The following is a 20,551-nucleotide window of genomic DNA, read 5'->3' as shown; positions in this document are numbered from 1 at the left end:
AGGATGCCTGCCATCCCTACACTCTAACCACTAGTCTACCTGCCGTCCCTACACTCTAACCACTAGGCTACCTGCCGTCCCTACACTCTAACCACTGGGCTGCCTGCCGCCCTACACTCTAACCACTAGTCTACCTGCCGTCCCTAACCACTAGTCTACCTGCCGTCCCTACCACTAGTCTACCTGCCGTCCCTACACTCTAACCACTGGGCTGCCTGCCGCCCCTACACTCTAAACACTAGGATGCCTGCCGTCCCTACACTCTAACCACTAGGCTACCTGCCGCCCCTACACTCTAACCACTAGTCTACCTGCCGTCCCTACACTCTAACCACTAGTCTACCTGCCGTCCCTACACTCTAACCACTAGTCTACCTGCCGTCCCTACACTCTAACCACTGGGCTGCCTGCCGCCCCTACACTCTAAACACTAGGATGCCTGCCGTCCCTACACTCTAACCACTGGGCTGCCTGCCGCCCCATGACGACCACAAGGTTGTGCGTTTTTATTGAAAGAACAGAAATCACAGTGCAGAGTCATAAATCAAAAGCTTATTGTGATATAACAATACATGTTGATATGAAGCCATATGTGAGTTCTTTTCTATCCTGGTTAAGCAGGTCTCTGCTGATGTTACAGGAGGTTAGGGAGCTACGTACGGGCCATTACGTTTTATTGTTGTAAAATAAAGGCAGCTGGACTGAAGGTACAGTTAAGAGCTCATTGGAGAGTCGTTAGGGTTGTAACACACACACACACACACACACACACACACACACACACACACACACACACACACACACACACACACACACACACACACACACACACACACACACACACACACACACACACACACACACACACACACACACTTTATGTTACACATGGTTTATCCCAGTCATCAGACCACAGCAGATGTGATCTAAGTCATTAGGTTGTACGTTGTCTTGGACTGTAAAAGTGCAAAACCAATAACCGATGCAATATTCATTGTTATATATTAAAAGATTTGTGCTGGATAAAATCGCTTGATTTGCATCTCTTTTGCAAGAACACAACACAGACATTAATGCAAAAAAAACCAGATCAAATATTATGATCGGGGGAGTCTTTGATGACTTATTCCATAACTGGATCATTGAGGGTTACGATGAGATTTGATTAGATCACGGAGTGACAAAAGTAAGCCTGTCAAAATCCCATTTCCTGTCTTACTAAAGATTTATTGAAAAGTCTACCCCCGACGCACTAACACGTTAATTTCCAGAGAGAGACACGTAAGACAGAGACTTTTTCCTGTTATTTACTTTAAGGAATAAAAATGTGTTTTAAGAGCATGAACTTTTATTGTACATTTTTTTGTTCCACCTTTTTTGTTCTTCCTTTAATAATGTGTTCATATTTTTTTGTGAATAACAGGTACAATCTCTGCTCAGAACATTTGGGAGAAGAGAGAGACACCGATGTTGACTGTTCTGATCATGTATGACGATGATGTCACACACGGATGCGGGCTGTGGTCTATCAAGCCAATAAAAGCGCTCAGCAACGCTCAACTGACCCTGAAATAAGACCGTAATCACCAGTACGATATTTCAAAACCACCATCATATCCCCTCATCGCTGCAACTTTTCCTTTGATTAACACAACATCGCTGAATCCAAAAAGAAGTGAAGACAGGTTATAGATTTAGATTAAAGTTACAGATCAAATTGATTCAGAGATATTTTATGCTCAGTTTCCTTGTTGATGTTATGTTTTGACCTGCCTCCATGGATGAGAGACCAAGGTCAGAGCAGAGTAGAGAGCGGAGAGGAGAGGAGAGGGGGAGGGGCGAGGAGGGGAGGACAGCATCCAGGTTATGTGTCTTTTGTCTGCAGCCGTTCTGTGGAGCAGATTGTTCCGTGATGAAGGGGTCGTCTATAAAAGAATGACCCTGAGGTCAGGGCTGGAGTATGACGCAGTGATTTATGATCCTACAGACAGCGGATGGAGACATTATGGAACGCAGACATGGAGCCATCAGTAGTTCTGAGTTCCAAGTTCCAGTTACTGTATTTATCTCTCTCTCTGAGAGCCACACTGAGACTCTGATGTCTATTGGGATTCGAGATTAACTAGGAGGGTCGTTCTACCAATTCGGTGCCTTTTGAGAAGTGAAAAGAGGTTAAAAAAAAAGTTTAAAAAAAAAAAAATTTGATTTGAACTTTCTGTCAAAAAGAGCACATGTTCAACATCATATAAAAAAAACATGTTTTCCCATCTCAAGAGGTTAAATAAAAATTGAAAATACTATAGTAAGTGTCTAGTAATAAGATTGACCACAACAGGGTTGATGAATTCATGTTAAATCAGCCATAAATTGCCTGTCCTGGCCATTCTGACACAATAAGCAAGAAAACAACAAAAATTCATTTCCACCCTTGCAAAACTAGAATAGTCAAAGTAAACAAAATGATGTTGAAAATACATCTAAAATACGTATTTTCCAGATGTTGAAGTTAGGTTCATTTTCCAAACGTTTAAAATTATTTTTTATCCTGACGTTGAAAATACATATTTTCTGGAAGGTCAAAACAGATATTTTTGGACATTGAAATCAGGTTCATTTTCTGTTCTGAATGAAAGGTGAAAATATGTCATTTATAGACACGCACGCACGCACGCACGCACGCACGCACGCACGCACGCACGCACACACACACACACACACACACACACACACACACACACACACACACACACACACACACACACGTCCCTTTGACTTTGACCTGTCCTGCTTTAAGCATAATGTGTTTGTCAACATGTCGCGCTAATGTTTTATTTGATTGGGCACCATTTAGGTTAAACTATTTGATCTGAGAAACTTGCATGATGTAAAAAAAGTGACTGTCTCATTATATTGTCATCCAATATTATCTCCAGGATAAGCTAGAGAAAATACAACATACTCTTTCTAACATGGGCTGTTTCTGCCACATAATTTCTGCTCTGTGATTTTTTTTGACAGAACGTTGGTGGAGCGCCACAGCGATGGGTCTCTCCAGAACGTTGGTGGAGCGCCACAGCGATGGGTCTCTCCAGAACGTTGGTGGAGCGCCACGGCGATGGGTCTCTCCAGAACGTTGGTGGAGCGCCACGGCGATGGGTCTCTCCAGAACGTTGGTGGAGCGCCACGGCGATGGGTCTCTCCAGAACGTTGGTGGAGCGCCACGGCAATGGGTCTCTCCAGAACGTTGGTGGAGCGCCACGGCGATGGGTCTCTCCAGAACGTTGGTGGAGCGCCACGGCGATGGGTCTCTCCAGAACGTTGGTGGAGCGCCACGGCGATGGGTCTCTCCAGAACGTTGGTGGAGCGCCACAGCGATGGGTCTCTCCAGAACGTTGGTGGAGCGCCACAGCGATGGGTCTCTCCAGAACGTTGGTGGAGCGCCACAGCGATGGGTCTCTCCAGAACGTTGGTGGAGCGCCACAGCGATGGGTCTCTCCAGAACGTTGGTTTCATCTGGTGCGCACACACACACACACAGTGTGTTTGGCACACTCTCTGAACCCGCTGTGAATCTCTAAAACTAATTCAGGTTAGGAGCAGCCTCCCCACTGTGTGTGTGTGTGCGTGCGTGCGTGCGTGCGTGTGTGTGTGTGTGTGTGTGTGTGTGTGTGTATGTGCGCACCAGATGAAACTGGTGTGAAGTGGAGAGGTAAGAGATAAAAACCAGACACTTAAGGAAAGGATAAGAAAGGATAAGCTCTTCTTATGCCACCGTGGGGGGGAAGGGGGTGTGCTTTTAGCCATAAACGTGTCCATGGTTACCCTGTAGATCCTGTCATCCGTCATCCACATCTTGTGTGTTTATGGGTGGGGTTTATAATGAGGGAGGTGTATTCCTCTCCAAACCAATCATATCCGCTGTAGTGGTCTCATTGTGTTGTAGCGAAATACAGGTCACGGTTCAACAATCAACTGGGACGTTTCTGTTTGAACAAAGCCAAGGGCCATTCCTAATTTACTGGCTTATTCAATCATATTCTCCGTGAATAAATGAATGACAATCATAAGTGGTTCGTTACTATGGGCCGAACCATAACTTGAGTTTGCATTCAGTCCTTAAAGTATGTGGACACCAATTCAAATGATTGGATTCGGTTATTTCAGCCACACCCGTTTGACAGGTGTATAAAACCGAGCACACAGCCATGCAATCTCCATAGACAAACATTGGCATGAGAATGGCGCGTGTCCACATACTTTAGGCCATGTAGTGCCGAACTAGTGTAGTTCCTCACATCCTTTCCTTATATCCTTCCTTCCTTCCATCCCTCACATCTTTCCTTCTTTCCTTACATCCCTCCATCCTCACATCTCCCCAACTTTCCTTAAATCCCTCCTTCCTCACATCCATTCCTTATATCCTGCCTCCATCCCTCATATCTCCCCAACTTTCCTTAAATCCCTCCTTCCTTATATCCTTCCTTACCTACATCCTTGCTCAGTATATACCTTTCTCCCTGACCTCATAAAGCCATCGTCTCTTGCAGTAGATGGCCATCATTCCTATCAGCCCAGCGGATCCATGTCTCTCCACCTCATCTCCTTCAGTCTCAGAGACAGACTGGAGGCTAATTGGCTAGGCTGACCCTAATCGGCCAGAAGGCCCTTTGCCAGGTTATCATGGCTGAGTCTCCAGGCTGCAGTAGGGCAGAGCACTACTAATCACCTTATCTGATCTGCACTTCTGTGAAAAGATCCAGAGACCCAGAGAATCTAGAGTCCAACCTCTTTAGGTTAGTGACAGTGGATGGATTAGACTCGTTTGACCAACACATGAGAGCAGTATCGGTCAGGACTAAACACTTCTCTTTAGGTACACGAATAGAATAGAATAATTTTCAATTCAACATACACATTATCTACCTCACCACATGAACCCACACACAGTGGGACCCCATGCAGCCCCAGTAGAAAGCAGGTGAATGTCTGTTCCAAGCTCAGGGCTCAGAGCTCACTAATCTCCATTAAGAGTTAGAGGAGGATTACTACCTGCTGAAATGTCTGCCCTGATTTCCTGGGACTCAAAACACATCTGCTAGCCTTGTATAATGTTACTCTCATGGAGAGAGAGAGAATTACAAGGAGCTCAGGGAGGGGGAGACGAGGTCACGACACGTCTGTTATCCCAGATAAATCTGTTATCTGATTAGGTAGATTAGGGAGTGTGGCGATATGGGTGGTAATCCCTGCTTGTCCTCCTCTGGATTCACCTTTAATATGACCTGGTGTCACGTTATAATGTGTCCCCGGTCCTGGCTAAATACACACACTCTCTCTGGCTACCTATATATATATATATATATATATATATATATATATATATATATATATATATATATATATATATATATAGTGGGGAGAACAAGTATTTGATACACTGCCAAATTTGCAGGTTTTCCTACTTACAAAGCATGTAGAGGTCTATAGTTTTTATCATAGGTACACTTCAACTGTGAGAGACATAATCTAAAACAAAAATCCAGAAAATCACATTGTATGATTTTTAAGTAATTAATTTGCATTTTACTTTTACTTTCCGAATGCACTGTGTCCGTTATGACAGGCCAAGTCAGTCAACTGTACTTTGGGCTGAGTCGCACCAATTCAACACTGATGAATCCAAACACAGCCTTGAAGACTACAACAGAGCAGACCTCAGTAGGTTACTGCAGACCTCAGTAGGTTACTGCAGACCTCACAACAGAGCAGACCTCAGTAGGTTACTGCAGACCTCAGACCTCAGTAGGTTACTGCAGACCTCAGTTTACTGCAGACCTCAGTAGGTTACTGCAGACCTCAGTAGGTTACTGCAGACCTCAGTAGGTTACTGCAGACCTCAGTAGGTTACTGCAGACCTCAGTAGGTTACTGCAGACCTCAGTAGGTTACTGCAGACCTCAGTAGGTTACTGCAGACCTCAGTAGGTTACTGCAGACCTCAGTAGGTTACTGCAGACCTCAGTAGGTTACTGCAGACCTCAGTAGGTTACTGCAGACCTCAGTAGGTTACTGCAGACCTCAGTAGGTTACTGCAGACCTCAGTAGGTTACTGCAGACCTCAGTAGGTTACTGCAGACCTCAGTAGATTACTGACAACAAAAGGAATTTAGTTTGTTGGAGCTATTGCAGATTTGACATGGTGATGTCTGTATTTGATCATATTTGTTCCTATTAAGGATGACCTTCTGGTTTGACAAATCAGATTGTACAACTCAGACAGGCTGTAAGGCTTCCTATTCCCAGCTTCCCAGCTCAGTGGCCCTTCTATTCAATAATATAAATGCAATGTAATGTAGCCACTAGGCTGCCTGCCGTCCCTACACTCTAACCACTAGGCTACCTGCCGTCCCTACACTCTAACCACTAGGTTACCTGCCGCCCCTACACTCTAACCACTAGGCTACCTGCCGTCCCTACACTCTAACCACTAGGCTACCTGCCATCCCTACACTCTAACCACTAGGTTACCTGCCGTCCCTACACTCTAACCACTAGGCTACCTGCCGTCCCTACACTCTAACCACTAGGCTACCTGCCGTCCCTACACTCTAACCACTAGTCTACCTGCCGTCCCTACACTCTAACCACTAGTCTACCTGCCGTCCCTACACTCTAACCACTAGGCTACCTGCCGTCCCTACACTCTAACCACTAGTCTACCTGCCGTCCCTGCACTCTAACCACTAGGCTACCTGCCATCACTACACTCTAACCACTAGGCTACCTGCCGTCCCTACACTCTAACCACTAGGCTACCTGCCGTCCCTACACTCTAACCACTAGTCTACCTGCCGTCCCTACACTCTAACCACTAGGCTACCTGCCGTCCCTACACTCTAACCACTAGTCTACCTGCCGTCCCTGCACTGTAACCACTAGGCTACCTGCCGTCCCTACACTCTAACCACTAGTCTACCTGCCGTCCCTGCACTCTAACCACTAGGCTACCTGCCGTCCCTACACTCTAACCACTAGGCTACCTGCCGTCCCTACACTCTAACCACTAGGCTACCTGCCGTCCCTACACTCTAACCACTAGCTACCTCTAACCACTAGTCTACCTGCCGTCCCTACACTCTAACCACTAGGCTACCTGCCGTCCCTACACTCTAACCACTAGTCTACCTGCCGTCCCTGCACTGTAACCACTAGGCTACCTGCCGTCCCTACACTCTAACCACTAGTCTACCTGCCGTCCCTGCACTCTAACCACTAGGCTACCTGCCGTCCCTACACTCTAACCACTAGTCTACCTGCCGTCCCTACACTCTAACCACTAGTCTACCTGCCGTCCCTGCACTCTAACCACTAGGCTACCTGCCGTCCCTGCACTCTAACCACTAGTCTACCTGCCGTCCCTGCACTGTAACCACTAGGCTACCTGCCGTCCCTACACTCTAACCACTAGTCTACCTGCCGTCCCTGCACTCTAACCACTAGGCTACCTGCCGTCCCTACACTCTAACCACTAGGCTACCTGCCATCCCAACACTCTAACCACTAGTCTACCTGCCGTCCCCACTGCACTCTAACCACTAGTCTACCTGCCGTCCCTGAACTCTAACCACTAGTCTACCTGCCGTCCCTGCACTCTAACCAGGTTTCCCAGCTCAGTGGCCCTTCTATTCAATAATATAAATGCAATGTGCCACAATTTCAAAGATTTTTACTGAGTTGCAGTTCATATAAGGAAATCAGTCAATTGAAATAAATGAATTAGGCCCTAATCTCTGTCCCTAATCACATGACTGGGAACACAGCACAGGAGGTTGGTGCCAACTTAATTGGGGAGGATGAGTTTGTAGTAATGGCTAGAGCGAAATGGTATCAAATACATGGTTTACATTTGCTCAGTTTCAGCCATTAATATGAGCAGTCCTCACCTCAGCAGCCTCCACCGGAATACAGATACGCATCTGTTGGTTACAGATACTGTATTTTTAAGAAAACGCGAGGGGCGTAAATCAGAAAACCAGTCAGTATCTGGTGTGACGACCATCTGCCTCATGCAGCGCAACACATCTCCTTCGCATCGAGTTGATCAGGCTGTTGATTGTTGTCCCACCTCCTCTTCAATGGCTGTTCAAAGTTTCTGGATATTGGCGGGAACTGGAACACGCTGTGGTAGACTTCGATCCAGAGCATCCCAAACATGCTCAAATGGGTGAGATGTCTGCTGAGTATGGAGGCCATGGAAGAACTGGGAAATGTTCAGCTTCCATGAAATGTGTACGGATCATTGCAACATAAAATGCCATTGTGTGTTGTCCGTAGCTTATGCCTGCCCATACCATAACCCCACCGGCACCATGCGGTGCTCTGTTCACAACGTTGACATCAGCAATCCACTCGCCACACAACACCATCTGCCCGGTACAGTTGAAATCGGGATTCATCCATGAAGAGCACACTTCTCCAGCGTGTCAGTGACCATCGAATGTGAGCAGTGAAGTCGGTCATGACGGCGAACTGCAGTCAGGTCAAGACCCTGGAGAGGACGACGAGCATGCAGATGAGCTTCCCTGAGACGGTTTCTGACAGTTTGTGCAGAAATTTTTCAGTTTGTGCAAACCCACATTTTCATCAGCTGTCCGGATGGCTTGTCTCAAGACAGGTGAAGAAGCCGGATGTGGAGGTCATGGGATGGCGAGTTTACACGTGGTCTGCGGTTGTGAGGCCAGCTGGCCAAATTCTTTAAAATGACATTTGGAGACAGCTTCTGGTATAGAAATTAACACTCAATTCTCTGGTAACATCTCTGGTGGACATTCCCTCAAAACATGAGATATCTGAGGCATTGTGTTGTGTGACAAAACTGCACATTTTAGAGTGGCCTTTTATTGTCCCCAGCACAAGGTGCACCTGTGGAATCATCTGTTTAATCAGCTTCTTGATACACCACACCTGTCAGGTGGATGGATTATCTTGGCAAAGGTGAAATGCTCACTAACAGGGATGTAAACAAATTTGTGCAAAGAAATTTGAGATAAATAAGGTTTTGGTGCGTATGGAACATTTCTGGGATCTTTTATTTCAGCTCATGAAACATGGGACCAACACTTTACATGGTGCATTTATATTTTTGTTCAGTATAATATGTTGCCAGAGATCTTATAGAATCCCATTGTACTCATAACACGCTGCGAGAGATAACTCAATACAGTGTGACTTGAAGGATAAATGAATAAAAAGAGTAATTGGTTTATGCATTATTTACAAAGAATACTTTAATCTAAAGCCTAAAGCCTAACTAATGCTGTCATCTGATTTCTCTGTTGATTGTCAAAAAATATATATTTAAGCAGGAAAACATTGCTATCATCTAGATAACAAAGCAAACAGACATCAGCCTAAGAGAATTAAATTCATAACCTCAGTAAACAAAATACGCGCCGACCGGATGACATTGGAAATTGAGCTGAAATATTGATTGATAATGAGTACAGAACAAAAATAATCAATTTAGAGACTCCAACAATATGAAAGGTCTCTTATTAGAATCAGCAGGATCAATACATTCACAGTGACCCACAGTGACATTGTGATAAAGAGCAAGCTACTGCACCGTCTGTCTGGCGCTAGGACACAGAATGGAGCAGTCATAACAACAGGAACAACAAATCATTTTCCTTAGATTGGTCCTTTGGATTTTCACTTCACAATGGAGGAACATGAATGAATGAGTCCAATTCAAAACAATTAAATGGTTAATTAGCTGTGGCGCTAAAGAACTTCAATTTTGCAGAAATGCTGCACTTGTGGAGTTTCAGATTCTGTCTATTAGCATAGGCCTTCCCACAGACGCCGCACACGAATGCTTTGACACCGGTGTGCACACGCTGGTGATATTTTAGATGACTTTTCTGACTGAACCTCTTCCCACATTGATCACACTCAAAGGGTTTCTCCCCTGTGTGAATGTGAACTTTAAGAAGATGATTGCTAAAGAAACCTTTGCCACACACGCTACAATGATAGGGTTTCTTCCCTGTGTGAGTGACCATATGATTCTTTAGAGTATAACGACTTGAACAAACATCCCCGCAAATCTCACACTTGAAAGAAGGCTTTTCTTCACCTTCAGTGTGAGCGTTTAGTTTATGAGTCTTCAGGGTTCCGGACTGGGTAAAGCTTTTGTCACAAAGGTCACAGGAATACAATTTCTGACCCGTGTGAGTTCTATTGTGCCTGCTGAGATTACCAGAAGAATTAAACTTCTTGCCACAAATGTGGCAAGAAAAAGGTCTCTCTTCCTTGTGTGTCCTCATATGTTTATACAGATTGTTCCTTTTGATGAAACATCTACCACACACACTGCAGATGCAATGTTTTTCAGGCATTTCTCCAGGATGGGTGACCAACATATGCTTTCTGAGAGCAGGTGCATGGCTGAAATGTTGGCTACATACAGTACAACTATGATCCTTCTCTTTATGAGACATCATATGGGTTTTTAAGGACACAGTGGTTAAGAACGTTTTGCTGCATGTTTCACAGCTATATTTCCTCTCCTCTGAATGCGTCTCCTCACGATAAGACAACCCTTCCCTGGTCTTTAAGATCTCCGGGCAGGATGAGCAGCTGAATATTTTCCGTCCATTGCACTTGTGCAACTCCAGTCTTTTTTCCCCTAGAAACTTTCTTTCACAAACTGTACATGTGACCGTTTCCTCCATTAGGTGACCCTTCAAGTGGGACTGCAAAGTACATTTACGGTGAAACACCGCACTGCAGTCGTTACAACTGAAGGTGTTCTCTATGTGTGGTTTAACAGAATGCTCCTCAAGCTGTTTGGCCAGATCAAAACCTTTCCTACACGGAGAACAGCTGTAGGGTTTTTTACGGGACTGAATGTGTCTCGTCAGAAACCCTTTCTTCCGGAAACATTTTCCACAATGGGAACAGGTGAGGGGTCCAATGTGGGGATTCTGGACATCTTCTCCATCCCTAGCCGGGCCTTGTTTATCTGGGTCTGATGCAGATGGGTCAGCATGCTGACTGGGATCAACCTCAACTAGGCATTCCTCGTCCGATGAAGGTGAGGACAGGGGGTCAAGGTCCCCCTTCTGATGATCAGACTCAGAAGAAGACACCTCATCTGTAACAGAGAGGGTCATCTTGGTTGTTGCCGTGCACATGCAGAAGAAAAACACTAAGATAAATCATCTGATTGTTGAACAACAACAAAAAAGAGTAGAACACTGTCATGATATCATTGAATTTACACAGGAAACGGAAATGTTCTGTTTGAAATGGGTACTGGGAACACCCAACAATAAATACAAAAATCGAAATAAAAGCTACTCACCCTCTACTGCTACTTTTTGTGTTGCTAGTTCCCGACTGAAGCGCCCATCTTCTCCACAACTCTCACCACCTCCACCAGTCTTCACACATTTTACCTCCGTTTCGTCCACCATCATCAGCAGTGATATTTTCTCCATCAAGCGTTCACTCAACACTTCCACGAATGACGCAAATTTCATCTGAAAGATTGAGAACAACTGACTTAAATACGGATAACGTATTACAAACCAATTACAAACGACGTACGGAATAATATGAATAATACTGGCGGAAGTAGGGCTAATGATGGACTCACCGTGTTGGTTGTATTCACACGCTCCATTTCTCTCTTCAGTAAACTATTCTCTTCATTCTCCAAAACAGCAGCTCACTCGTCGAGGAGTCTCTCCATCTCCCTAACTGTTGTTTCAACGTATAACCCCATAATGTGGGATAACTCTGTCTGAAATATATTTTTGCTCGACATGACTGCTGGCCGGATAATTCGCTTCCTATTCGCTGTCAAATGTTTCCGGTCCTACTCTGTACTATTGCCCGAAAGGAAACAAGCGGCAAGAAAATGGCCTTGCCGAAATCCCCCCTCTTCTAATTTCCTTAATTTTGTGGCTAGAGTCAAATATTTTCTACGACACACATCAGAGTCAAATACTTTCTATAGAACAAAACAACCGAAATTAATAATGAATGTATGGTTGTTATATTAAACATAGATTCTGGCAGGGGGGAGCTTTTCGGCACAACACCTGTTAAACGAGCATCGATCGTCAAGTCACCAGAGTAAGAACCTTGATATTTATTGGAAAGGTGCATGAAGTTCACAGTGCACTACTTCACTACTGTGAAGTTAATCATAATTTATATAATATGTAGTCTAATAAACTGCATGTATTCCCCGAGTCGTAGTGAGAGGAGGAGGTTACTTCCAAATGATGGTCATTATATCAATAGTTGTGCATATATGCGTTTCCACCGCCATTTCTCGGGTAATTAATTTTACAGACACAAAAAGATCCCACCATGTCTAAAGAACAAATTATCTGTAAGCATTTATAAAATTGTACCGAAACGAACATTTTACCCCATTAATTTAGAATGTTTGGTTTTGGAAATGTTGATTATTCAGTAAATATAATATACATTCATACAATTCTCATTCTCCAAGTGGAAACGTTGTTTGGAGAGCTCACAAATGTATTTATGTGACGGTTTTGGGGATGTTCTAGTAGTTAGTTCACTTTTGGGTAATTCAAGGGATGGCTGTATTTGAGCCAGGTAGACACCGCATCTGGTTTATTGGTTAAAACAGATTTGACCTGAGGAGAGTTTTTCTTCTTTGAATGCTGACCTTTTGAAGTCAATATTTTGTATATACATATATTTGTAAATAGTCTGTCATCTTCATATTTGAAATATCATCTCTGTGTAAATAAATCCCAAACCCATTGGCACCGCTATCTGCCTGCCTCCGGCTGAATCTTGGTCATTATGACTGCTTTTACGTTGATACAGCGCAGCGTAGATAGGCTACAGATTTCGCGCCAACCTGTCACTTCAAAAACACTCAATAATAACAGTCTCTGCATTTTAAATGTATGTTTCTATTGGTATAGCGTGATATAAGCAGAATTCAATATAATTCCAATGCAAGAACACCAAATTGTCCCCATAGTCACTTTATCCTGACACCGGTCTGGATGCTTGACTGACATGAGACATCTGCATGGGGCAAATGTTGTGTGGTTTATGCTTAGATATATGTACCGACTTGCCCAGAGGGAACTGATATGTTCTACATGTTTTACTATAAAGAACTTTTTTTGGGGGGGGGGGTGCGCCAAAAATGCCTTTTACGTCTTAGTATTTTACAGATAAACACTGGAGAACACTGGGAGAATATGGTTTTCCTCACTGTATCAGTTCCCTGGTAACATGCTGACTGATACTTTATTTTCTGATTCATCTGTGAGGAACCTTTCTATGGAAGGAAGATGTGTGCACATTGGAGTTGATACAAGATTAGAATCTAGTTTAAAGATTAAATATATCATATCTAAAGAAAAACAACAATCATTGCATGTTCTCATGGAGAGGCATCATCTGACAACGCAGACGGTGAGATTGTCAGAACGCCCATTGAGGGGGAAGGAAAGTACGAAAAGGGACATTGACAATGCTTGTATTTTCCTCATATCTTATAGTGAAATAATAAAAGCACCAGGATTGGCAGTATCAGATCTGTCAGCTACTTTAGGTCTCATAAGTAAAGCTTGTGTTGTGTAGAGGAAGGTTTGGGTAATCATTACCGTGTCCCCTATATAATAATATAATAATATATGCCATTTAGCAGACGCTTTTTTCCAACACAGTCATGTGTGCATAGAGTGGTCCCGGGATCGAACCCACACCCTGAGTGCTCTACCAACTGAGCTACAGAAGGACCACTATATAACCTCCGTAACACAGGATAGAGTCAACACAGAGTCTTAAATATCGATAAGGTTGATCACCTGCCTCTCTCACGGCCCATTCCTGAGGAGGTAAGTATCAGTACAAGGTGTCTGTCTTTCACTAAATGGTGTCATGGCTGACATTGAATACATGCCACTTCATATATAGATTTAGTACAATAATTGATATTATTACCTACATATTAAATGAGATGAATAACCAATGAATGGAGAGAGACTGTAAATGTGTAATTAGTCTAGTCGTCATGGCATCCAACTGCACAGTATATCTGGTTCAGTCATTTGAATGCTGTTCACCAGTAATTGATACTCATTTGAAAGTCACAAAATGCCCAAATATACAGTGCATTCAGAAAGTATTCAATATACTACTACATCCTATGTATTCTTCAACTATACTACATATTCTATCCACATACTGTCCATAATGTCTACACATGTATGTCATTTAATTCCTCATACATGATCCACTCTCACTCATGAAACATGGATAAGTGAATTGTATAACCTTTATTGCATACAATAAAACATAGATAATTCCACCATCCTTACATGACAGATGTATATACTGCAGATTAAAAGGACAATTTGGAAGGTCCAGCTGATCACTCAAATACATCCCTCTGGTCTATCAGCGAGTTGCATTTATTCATGTGTGTGTCAGAGTTAGATTCCTCTCCAGGACAGAGGGAGAGAAGAGGGTTCCCTAGGGAGAGAGACCTGCAGACCAGCTGGACCTCAGACTGGGACACATGCACACACTTAAATACGGATACACACACACACACACACTTGAATACAGCACACACAGGCTTGGAGATGACAACCTCAGTCTCGGACTAAGTGTTTTTTTTGGGGGGGTATGATTTTAATTTATAATGAACATAGACAATAAACAGTAGACAACATGTCACAGACATGGATCCACTATGATGTTAATTTATAATGAACATAGACAATAAACAGTAGACAACATGTCACAGACATGGATCCACTATGATGTTAATTTATAATGAACATAGACAATAAACAGTAGACAACATGTCACAGATATGGATCCACTATGATGTTAATTTATAATGAACATAGACAATAAACAGTAGACAACATGTCACAGACATGGATCCACTAAACTAGTGGATGCCCAACCTTCTTTCTGACTCCTTCATTTGCATGACAATTTCACAGGGAGGGGTCATCACAATGCTTTGTGTGTGCACGCAAGGGAGGGGTCATCCCAGACATGGTGGTCACATGTGTGCATGTTGTATTTTTTTTATTTAACTACGTAAGCCAGTTAAGAACCATTTCTAATTTACACTGACTGCCTTGTTCAGGGGCAGAATAACAGATTTTTACCTTGTCAGCCCAGGGATTCAATCTACCAACAAAATCAATCCCAAGTCTGTATTATTGCTCGACATTAGTGCCATATGCAATAGCGTTGAAATAGAAATGAAGTCAACCAAATATTTACAGAAATGTTTTCTATAAAAAGACAAATAAAGTCATTCAGGCAGACAAGTATATTGGATAAAGAATATTGTCAAATGAAAAGACAACCATCATCTACCGAACTACATCTTCACATGAGGCCATATAATGTGGCTAGTCTACACACTGAAATAACCAATAGAAACAACTATATTTAAAGTGAGAGACAAACAAGTGAATCTTGATAGCGGTAGGGGTGGTGTAACGTTTGGCACAGGCACATTGTAAGAATACAAGAACAGTTAAATGCTGCCACCTACAGGAACAAAGGCGAACTGCAATGTCATCAGAGGCCGTGGACATGTAGACTATATGCTTCCACCCTGATGGGTTAGATTACATTGTATTGAACTGTGCTGTAATATGCTGTACCTTCTATTATCCTTCTTACATTTTCTCTCTTCCCTTCTACTCTCTTTCCTTCCTTCTACTGCGTCTGTTCTTCCATGACAGAGTCCTTCGCGCCCCCGGCAACCGTGACAAAGAAGAACGAGGGGAAGAAGGAGAGGAGGGAGCGAGTGACCCTGGGGATGGGCGTGGCCAGAAGAACGTATTTATTTTTCCTGCTCACTGTTCACACAATCTCATTGGCCAGATCGTCCAGGTGCACGCCAACTGAGGAGAGAAGGAGACCTCAGAATGTCCAGAATGAATATAACATTTTTAAACTCAAAACATATACCATATAGCCTAATGATTTTACTGAACGTCTTTCTAGACTGAAGTCTATGAATGTATGTTTGTCTCTACTCACATACTGCCACACCCTCCTTTTGTTTGGAAACCAGTAGGTGCATACAGTATGCATGTGTTTGGAGACACTAGACAGAGAGAGCTGTCTAATTCAGTACACTGTCTGTCCAGTACACTGTCTGTTCAGTATGGTGCATGTTCAGTATGGTGCATGTTCAGTATGGTGCATGTTCAGTACGGTGTCTGTTCAGTACGGTGCATGTTCAGTATGGTGCATGTTCAGTACGGTGCATGTTCAGTATGGTGCATGTTCAGTCTGGTGTCTGTTCAGTCTGGTGTCTGTTCAGTATGGTGTCTGTACAGTATGGTGTCTGTTCAGTATGGTGCATGTTCAGTATGGTGCATGTTCAGTATGGTGTCTGTTCTGTATGGTGTCTGTTCAGTATGGTGTCTGTACAGTACGGTGCATGTTCAGTATGGTGCATGTTCAGTACGGTGCATGTTCAGTACGGTGCATGTTCAGTATGGTGCATGTTCAGTATGGTGCATGTTCAGTATGGTGTCTGTTCCGTATGGTGCATGTTCAGCACGGTGCATGTTCAGTACGGTGCATGTTCAGCACGGTGCATGTTCAGTACGGTGCATGTTCAGTACGGTGCATGTTCAGCACGGTGCATGTTCAGTACAGTGCATGTTCAGTACGGTGCATGTTCAGTACGGTGCATGTTCAGCACGGTGCATGTTCAGTACGGTGCATGTTCAGTACGGTGCATGTTCAGTACGGTGCATGTTCAGTACGGTGCATGTTCAGTACGGTGCATGTTCAGTACGGTGCATGTTCAGCACGGTGCATGTTCAGTACGGTGCATGTTCAGTACGGTGCATGTTCAGTACGGTGCATGTTCAGTACGGTGCATGTTCAGTACGGTGCATGTTCAGTACGGTGCATGTTCAGCACGGTGCATGTTCAGTACGGTGTATGTGTGTACTTACATGCAAACTGGTTCTTCTGAGGTTTAGCAGGGGGCTTGGAGCGGGCAGCTGCGTTGATGAAGGTGTGTCCAAAATGTGCTGACTAGTGTCCTAGACTCCTCCACCTCGGCTTGCAGGCAGTAAAAGAATGCTTGCACTGCATATCCAATAGAAACAATTATATTTAAAGTGAGAGCCAAACAAGTGAGTTTTGACGCTAGTAGGGTGGTGTAACGTTTGGCAAAGGCATGGCACTATGTAATACATCCATACAGGAGGTTCTAAAGGGGAACTATGTAATACATCCATACAGGAGGTTCTAAAGGGAACTATGTAATACATCCATACAGGAGGTTCTAAAGTTCATCCAAAGGGGTTCTAACTATGTAATACATCCATACAGGAGGTTCTAAAGGGGAACTATGTAATACATCCATACAGGAGGTTCTAAAGGGGAACTATGTAATACATCCATACAGGAGGTTCTAAAGGGGAACTATGTAATACATCCATACAGGAGGTTCTAAAGGGGAACTATGTAATACATCCATACAGGAGGTTCTAAAGGGGAACTATGTAATACATCCATACAGGAGGTTCTAAAGGGGAACTATGTAATACATCCATACAGGAGGTTCTAAAGTTCATCCAAAGGGGAACTATATGTAATACATCCATACAGGAGGTTCTAAAGGGGAACATCCATACAGGAGGTTCTAAAGGGGAACTCTAAAGGGGAACTATGTAATACATCCATACAGGAGGTTCTAAAGGGGTAACTATGTAATACATCCATACAGGAGGTTCTAAAGGGGAACTATGTAATACATCCATACAGGAGGTTCTAAAGGGAACTTCCATACAGGAGGTTCTAAAGGGAACTATGTAATACATCCATACAGGAGGTTCTAAAACTATGGGAACTATGTAATACATCCATACAGGAGGTTCTAAAGGGGAACTATGTAATACATCCATACAGGAGGTTCTAAAGGGGAACTATGTAATACATCCATACAGGAGGTTCTAAAGGGGAACTATGTAATACATCCATACAGGAGGTTCTAAAGGGGAACTATGTAATACATCCATACAGGAGGTTCTAAAGGGAACTATGTAACACATCCATACAGGAGGTTCTAATATGTAATACATCCATACAGGAGGTTCTAAAGGGGAACTATGTAATCATCCATACAGGAGGTTCTAAAGGGGAACTATGGGAACTATGTAATACATCCATACAGGAGGTTCTAAAGGGGAACTATGTAATACATCCATACAGGAGGTTCTAAAGGGAACTATCCATACAGGAGGTTCTAAAGGGGAACTATGTAATACATCCATACAGGAGGTTCTAAAGGGGAACTATGTAATACATCCATACAGGAGGTTCTAAAGGGGAACTATGTAATACATCCATACAGGAGGTTCTAAAGGGGAACTATGTAATACATCCATACAGGAGGTTCTAAAAGGGAACTATGTAATACATCCATACAGGAGGTTCAAAAGGGGAACTATGTAATACATCCATACAGGAGGTTCAATCACCTGCAACTCAAACAACGTGTTACTGTATTTTCCTTCTTACCTTTGGCCAATGTGCTGGTAGTTGATGTCCATGATGTTCCTGTCCAGCTCAAGTGAGACGGTGTGTACGGGGGCCTTCAGCTTTGTGTTGCTGGTACACACCAGGACATCCACACAGCTGCAGCACTCCACCACCTCAGGCATACTGTCCTTGTCACTGAAGTCCAGCAGCACCAGTTTGGGAGTGAATGTCTGAGCAGAGGAAAGAGGGATGCAAAATGAAAATAACATATGGATGAGAGAAGCAAGGACAGGAGAGGGACTTTATACTGTTAAGACAACTTTACATTCTGTTCTGAAGACAGCTGGCGCTTGCTTGTGCTAGAAATAAATGATTATTTAACCTCTTACCCTAACTTTAAACTCCTCTTACACTGTCACAAGTAGAGAGGTTTAGAAATACTGAATTTATTAAAGCTCCAAAGTGCTAAATAATAAAGTGCTCAGGAAATAGTAGGAGAGATTCCTCTCGGGAAATAGTAGGAGAGATTCCTCTCAGGAAATAGTAGGAGAGATTCCTCTCAGGAAATATTAGAAGAGATTCCTCTCAGGAAATAGTAGGAGAGATTCCTCTCAGGAAAACAAGCAACGTATACAATGACCGACAAATACAAATGACAGAGGGAGTATATATACAGTGACAGAGTGGGGATTGGAAGCAGGTTTGTGTTGTGATGACGAGACAGTCCAGGGTTGATGAGAGAAAGGCTTTTGCCAGCAGCAGGTTCGGCAGCAGCTAGAAGGCCGGCAAACGTTGAATGCCTGAGTCGGACAGGAGGGGGCGCCAAAGCGAAGGCTGGTGTGACACACACTTAACTTACTCCATAACAGGAGTCTTTGCTCATCATCATATCTCCCCTTTCTAGTGTTGGTGTTGATGACATATGTCATTTTTTCCACTCCTAACTCACCACTCTGGGATCACCCTGCTGGTCTGCCCCCACTCTGGGTTCAGACCTGAATGACTCCCCACACCCTGCTGAGGACAGAGCACTTTCAGACTTTCTCCCCAGGGTTCAGACCTGCTGGTTAGTGTTGTGACTCACCACTCTGGGATCAGCCCTGCTGGTTAATGACTCCCCACTCTGGGTTCAGCCCTGCTGGTTAATGACTCCCCACTCTGGGTTCAGCCCTGCTGGTTAATGACTCCCCACTCTGGGATCAGCCCTGCTGGTCAATGACTCCCCACTCTGGGTTCAGCCCTGCTGGTTAATGACTCCCCACTCTGGGTTCAGCCCTGCTGGTTAATGACTCACCACTCTGGGTTCAGCCCTGCTGGTTAATGACTCCCCACTCTGGGATCAGCCCTGCTGGTTAATGACTCACTACGCTGGGTTCAGCCAAAGTGTTGTACAGAGACTACACCAGCTGGGCCCACACAGAATTAACTTGGCACCACCCTTATGGAAGAGACAAGCACTCTGGACTGGGAGGGAGGTATGGAGGGAGAAAGGAGTGGGAGAGAAAGTGTGATGCCCTGATCCGTTTCACCTGTTTTTGTGCTTGTCTCCACCCCCCTCCAGGTGTCGCCAATCTTCCCCACTTGTCCCCTGGGTATTTATACCAGTGTTTTCTGTCTGTCTGTTGCCAGTTTGTCTTGTTTGTTCAAGTCAACCACCGTTTGTCTCAGCGCTTGCTTTTCTGCAGGCTCTCTTTTTCCTCATCCTCCTGGTTTTGACCCTTGCCTGTTCTGACTCTGAGCCTGCCTACCGTGCTTGTCTGTGAGGTGTCCTGCCAATCTTCCCCACTTGTCCCCTGGGTATTTATACCAGTGTTTTCTGTCTGTCTGTTGCCAGTTTGTCTTGTTTGGATTACCTGGGCCTGCCTTTTCCGCAGGCTCTCTTTTTCCTCGTCCTCCTGGTTTTGACCCTTGCCTGTTCTGACTCTGAGCCTGCCTACCGTCCTGTGACTTTACCCCTACTCTGGATTACCTGGGCCTGCCTGAGGTCCTGTACCTTGGCCTCGC

At 44.1% G+C, this 20,551-nt stretch overlaps 2 protein-coding genes and 1 long non-coding RNA gene across 5 annotated transcripts; all 3 read right to left on the bottom strand.

Annotated features, from left to right (window-relative positions):
• Nucleotides 1–2,964: 2,964 nt before the first annotated feature.
• On the bottom strand, nucleotides 2,965–3,513 carry LOC123989599 (uncharacterized 26.4 kDa protein-like). The gene has a single exon (XM_046290724.1). It carries the CDS (start codon nucleotides 3,511–3,513, stop codon nucleotides 2,965–2,967), a length of 549 nt encoding a protein of 182 aa, XP_046146680.1.
• A 5,552-nt stretch (nucleotides 3,514–9,065) lies between these two features.
• Nucleotides 9,066–11,886, bottom strand: LOC124047536 (zinc finger protein OZF-like). 2 transcript variants are annotated; one of them, XM_046367845.1, is made up of 3 exons: nucleotides 11,661–11,886; nucleotides 11,367–11,544; nucleotides 9,066–11,175 (listed from the first exon to the last, which is right to left on the bottom strand). In XM_046367845.1, exon 3 carries the CDS (start codon nucleotides 11,173–11,175, stop codon nucleotides 9,766–9,768), a length of 1,410 nt encoding a protein of 469 aa, XP_046223801.1. In that variant the 5' UTR covers nucleotides 11,367–11,544; nucleotides 11,661–11,886; the 3' UTR covers nucleotides 9,066–9,765. The 2 variants fall into 2 exon arrangements, with proteins under 2 accessions (XP_046223801.1, XP_046223800.1); XM_046367844.1 differs by having other exon boundaries at nucleotides 9,066–11,156.
• Nucleotides 11,887–14,707: 2,821 nt separating this feature from the next.
• Nucleotides 14,708–20,040, bottom strand: LOC124047535. 2 transcript variants are annotated; one of them, XR_006841102.1, is made up of 4 exons: nucleotides 19,842–20,040; nucleotides 18,587–18,777; nucleotides 17,014–17,149; nucleotides 14,708–15,942 (listed from the first exon to the last, which is right to left on the bottom strand). It is a non-coding gene; the product is annotated as an uncharacterized LOC124047535 (long non-coding RNA). The 2 variants fall into 2 exon arrangements; XR_006841103.1 differs by lacking the exon at nucleotides 19,842–20,040 and adding an exon at nucleotides 19,632–19,795.
• Nucleotides 20,041–20,551: the final 511 nt, after the last annotated feature.

Source organism: Oncorhynchus gorbuscha, linkage group LG11, assembly GCF_021184085.1.
Source record: "Oncorhynchus gorbuscha isolate QuinsamMale2020 ecotype Even-year linkage group LG11, OgorEven_v1.0, whole genome shotgun sequence".
In the NCBI taxonomy this organism is placed as follows: domain Eukaryota; kingdom Metazoa; phylum Chordata; class Actinopteri; order Salmoniformes; family Salmonidae; genus Oncorhynchus; species Oncorhynchus gorbuscha.
Note: the sequence above shows the minus strand (reverse complement) of the source record. Positions and strands in the feature narration are given on the sequence as shown.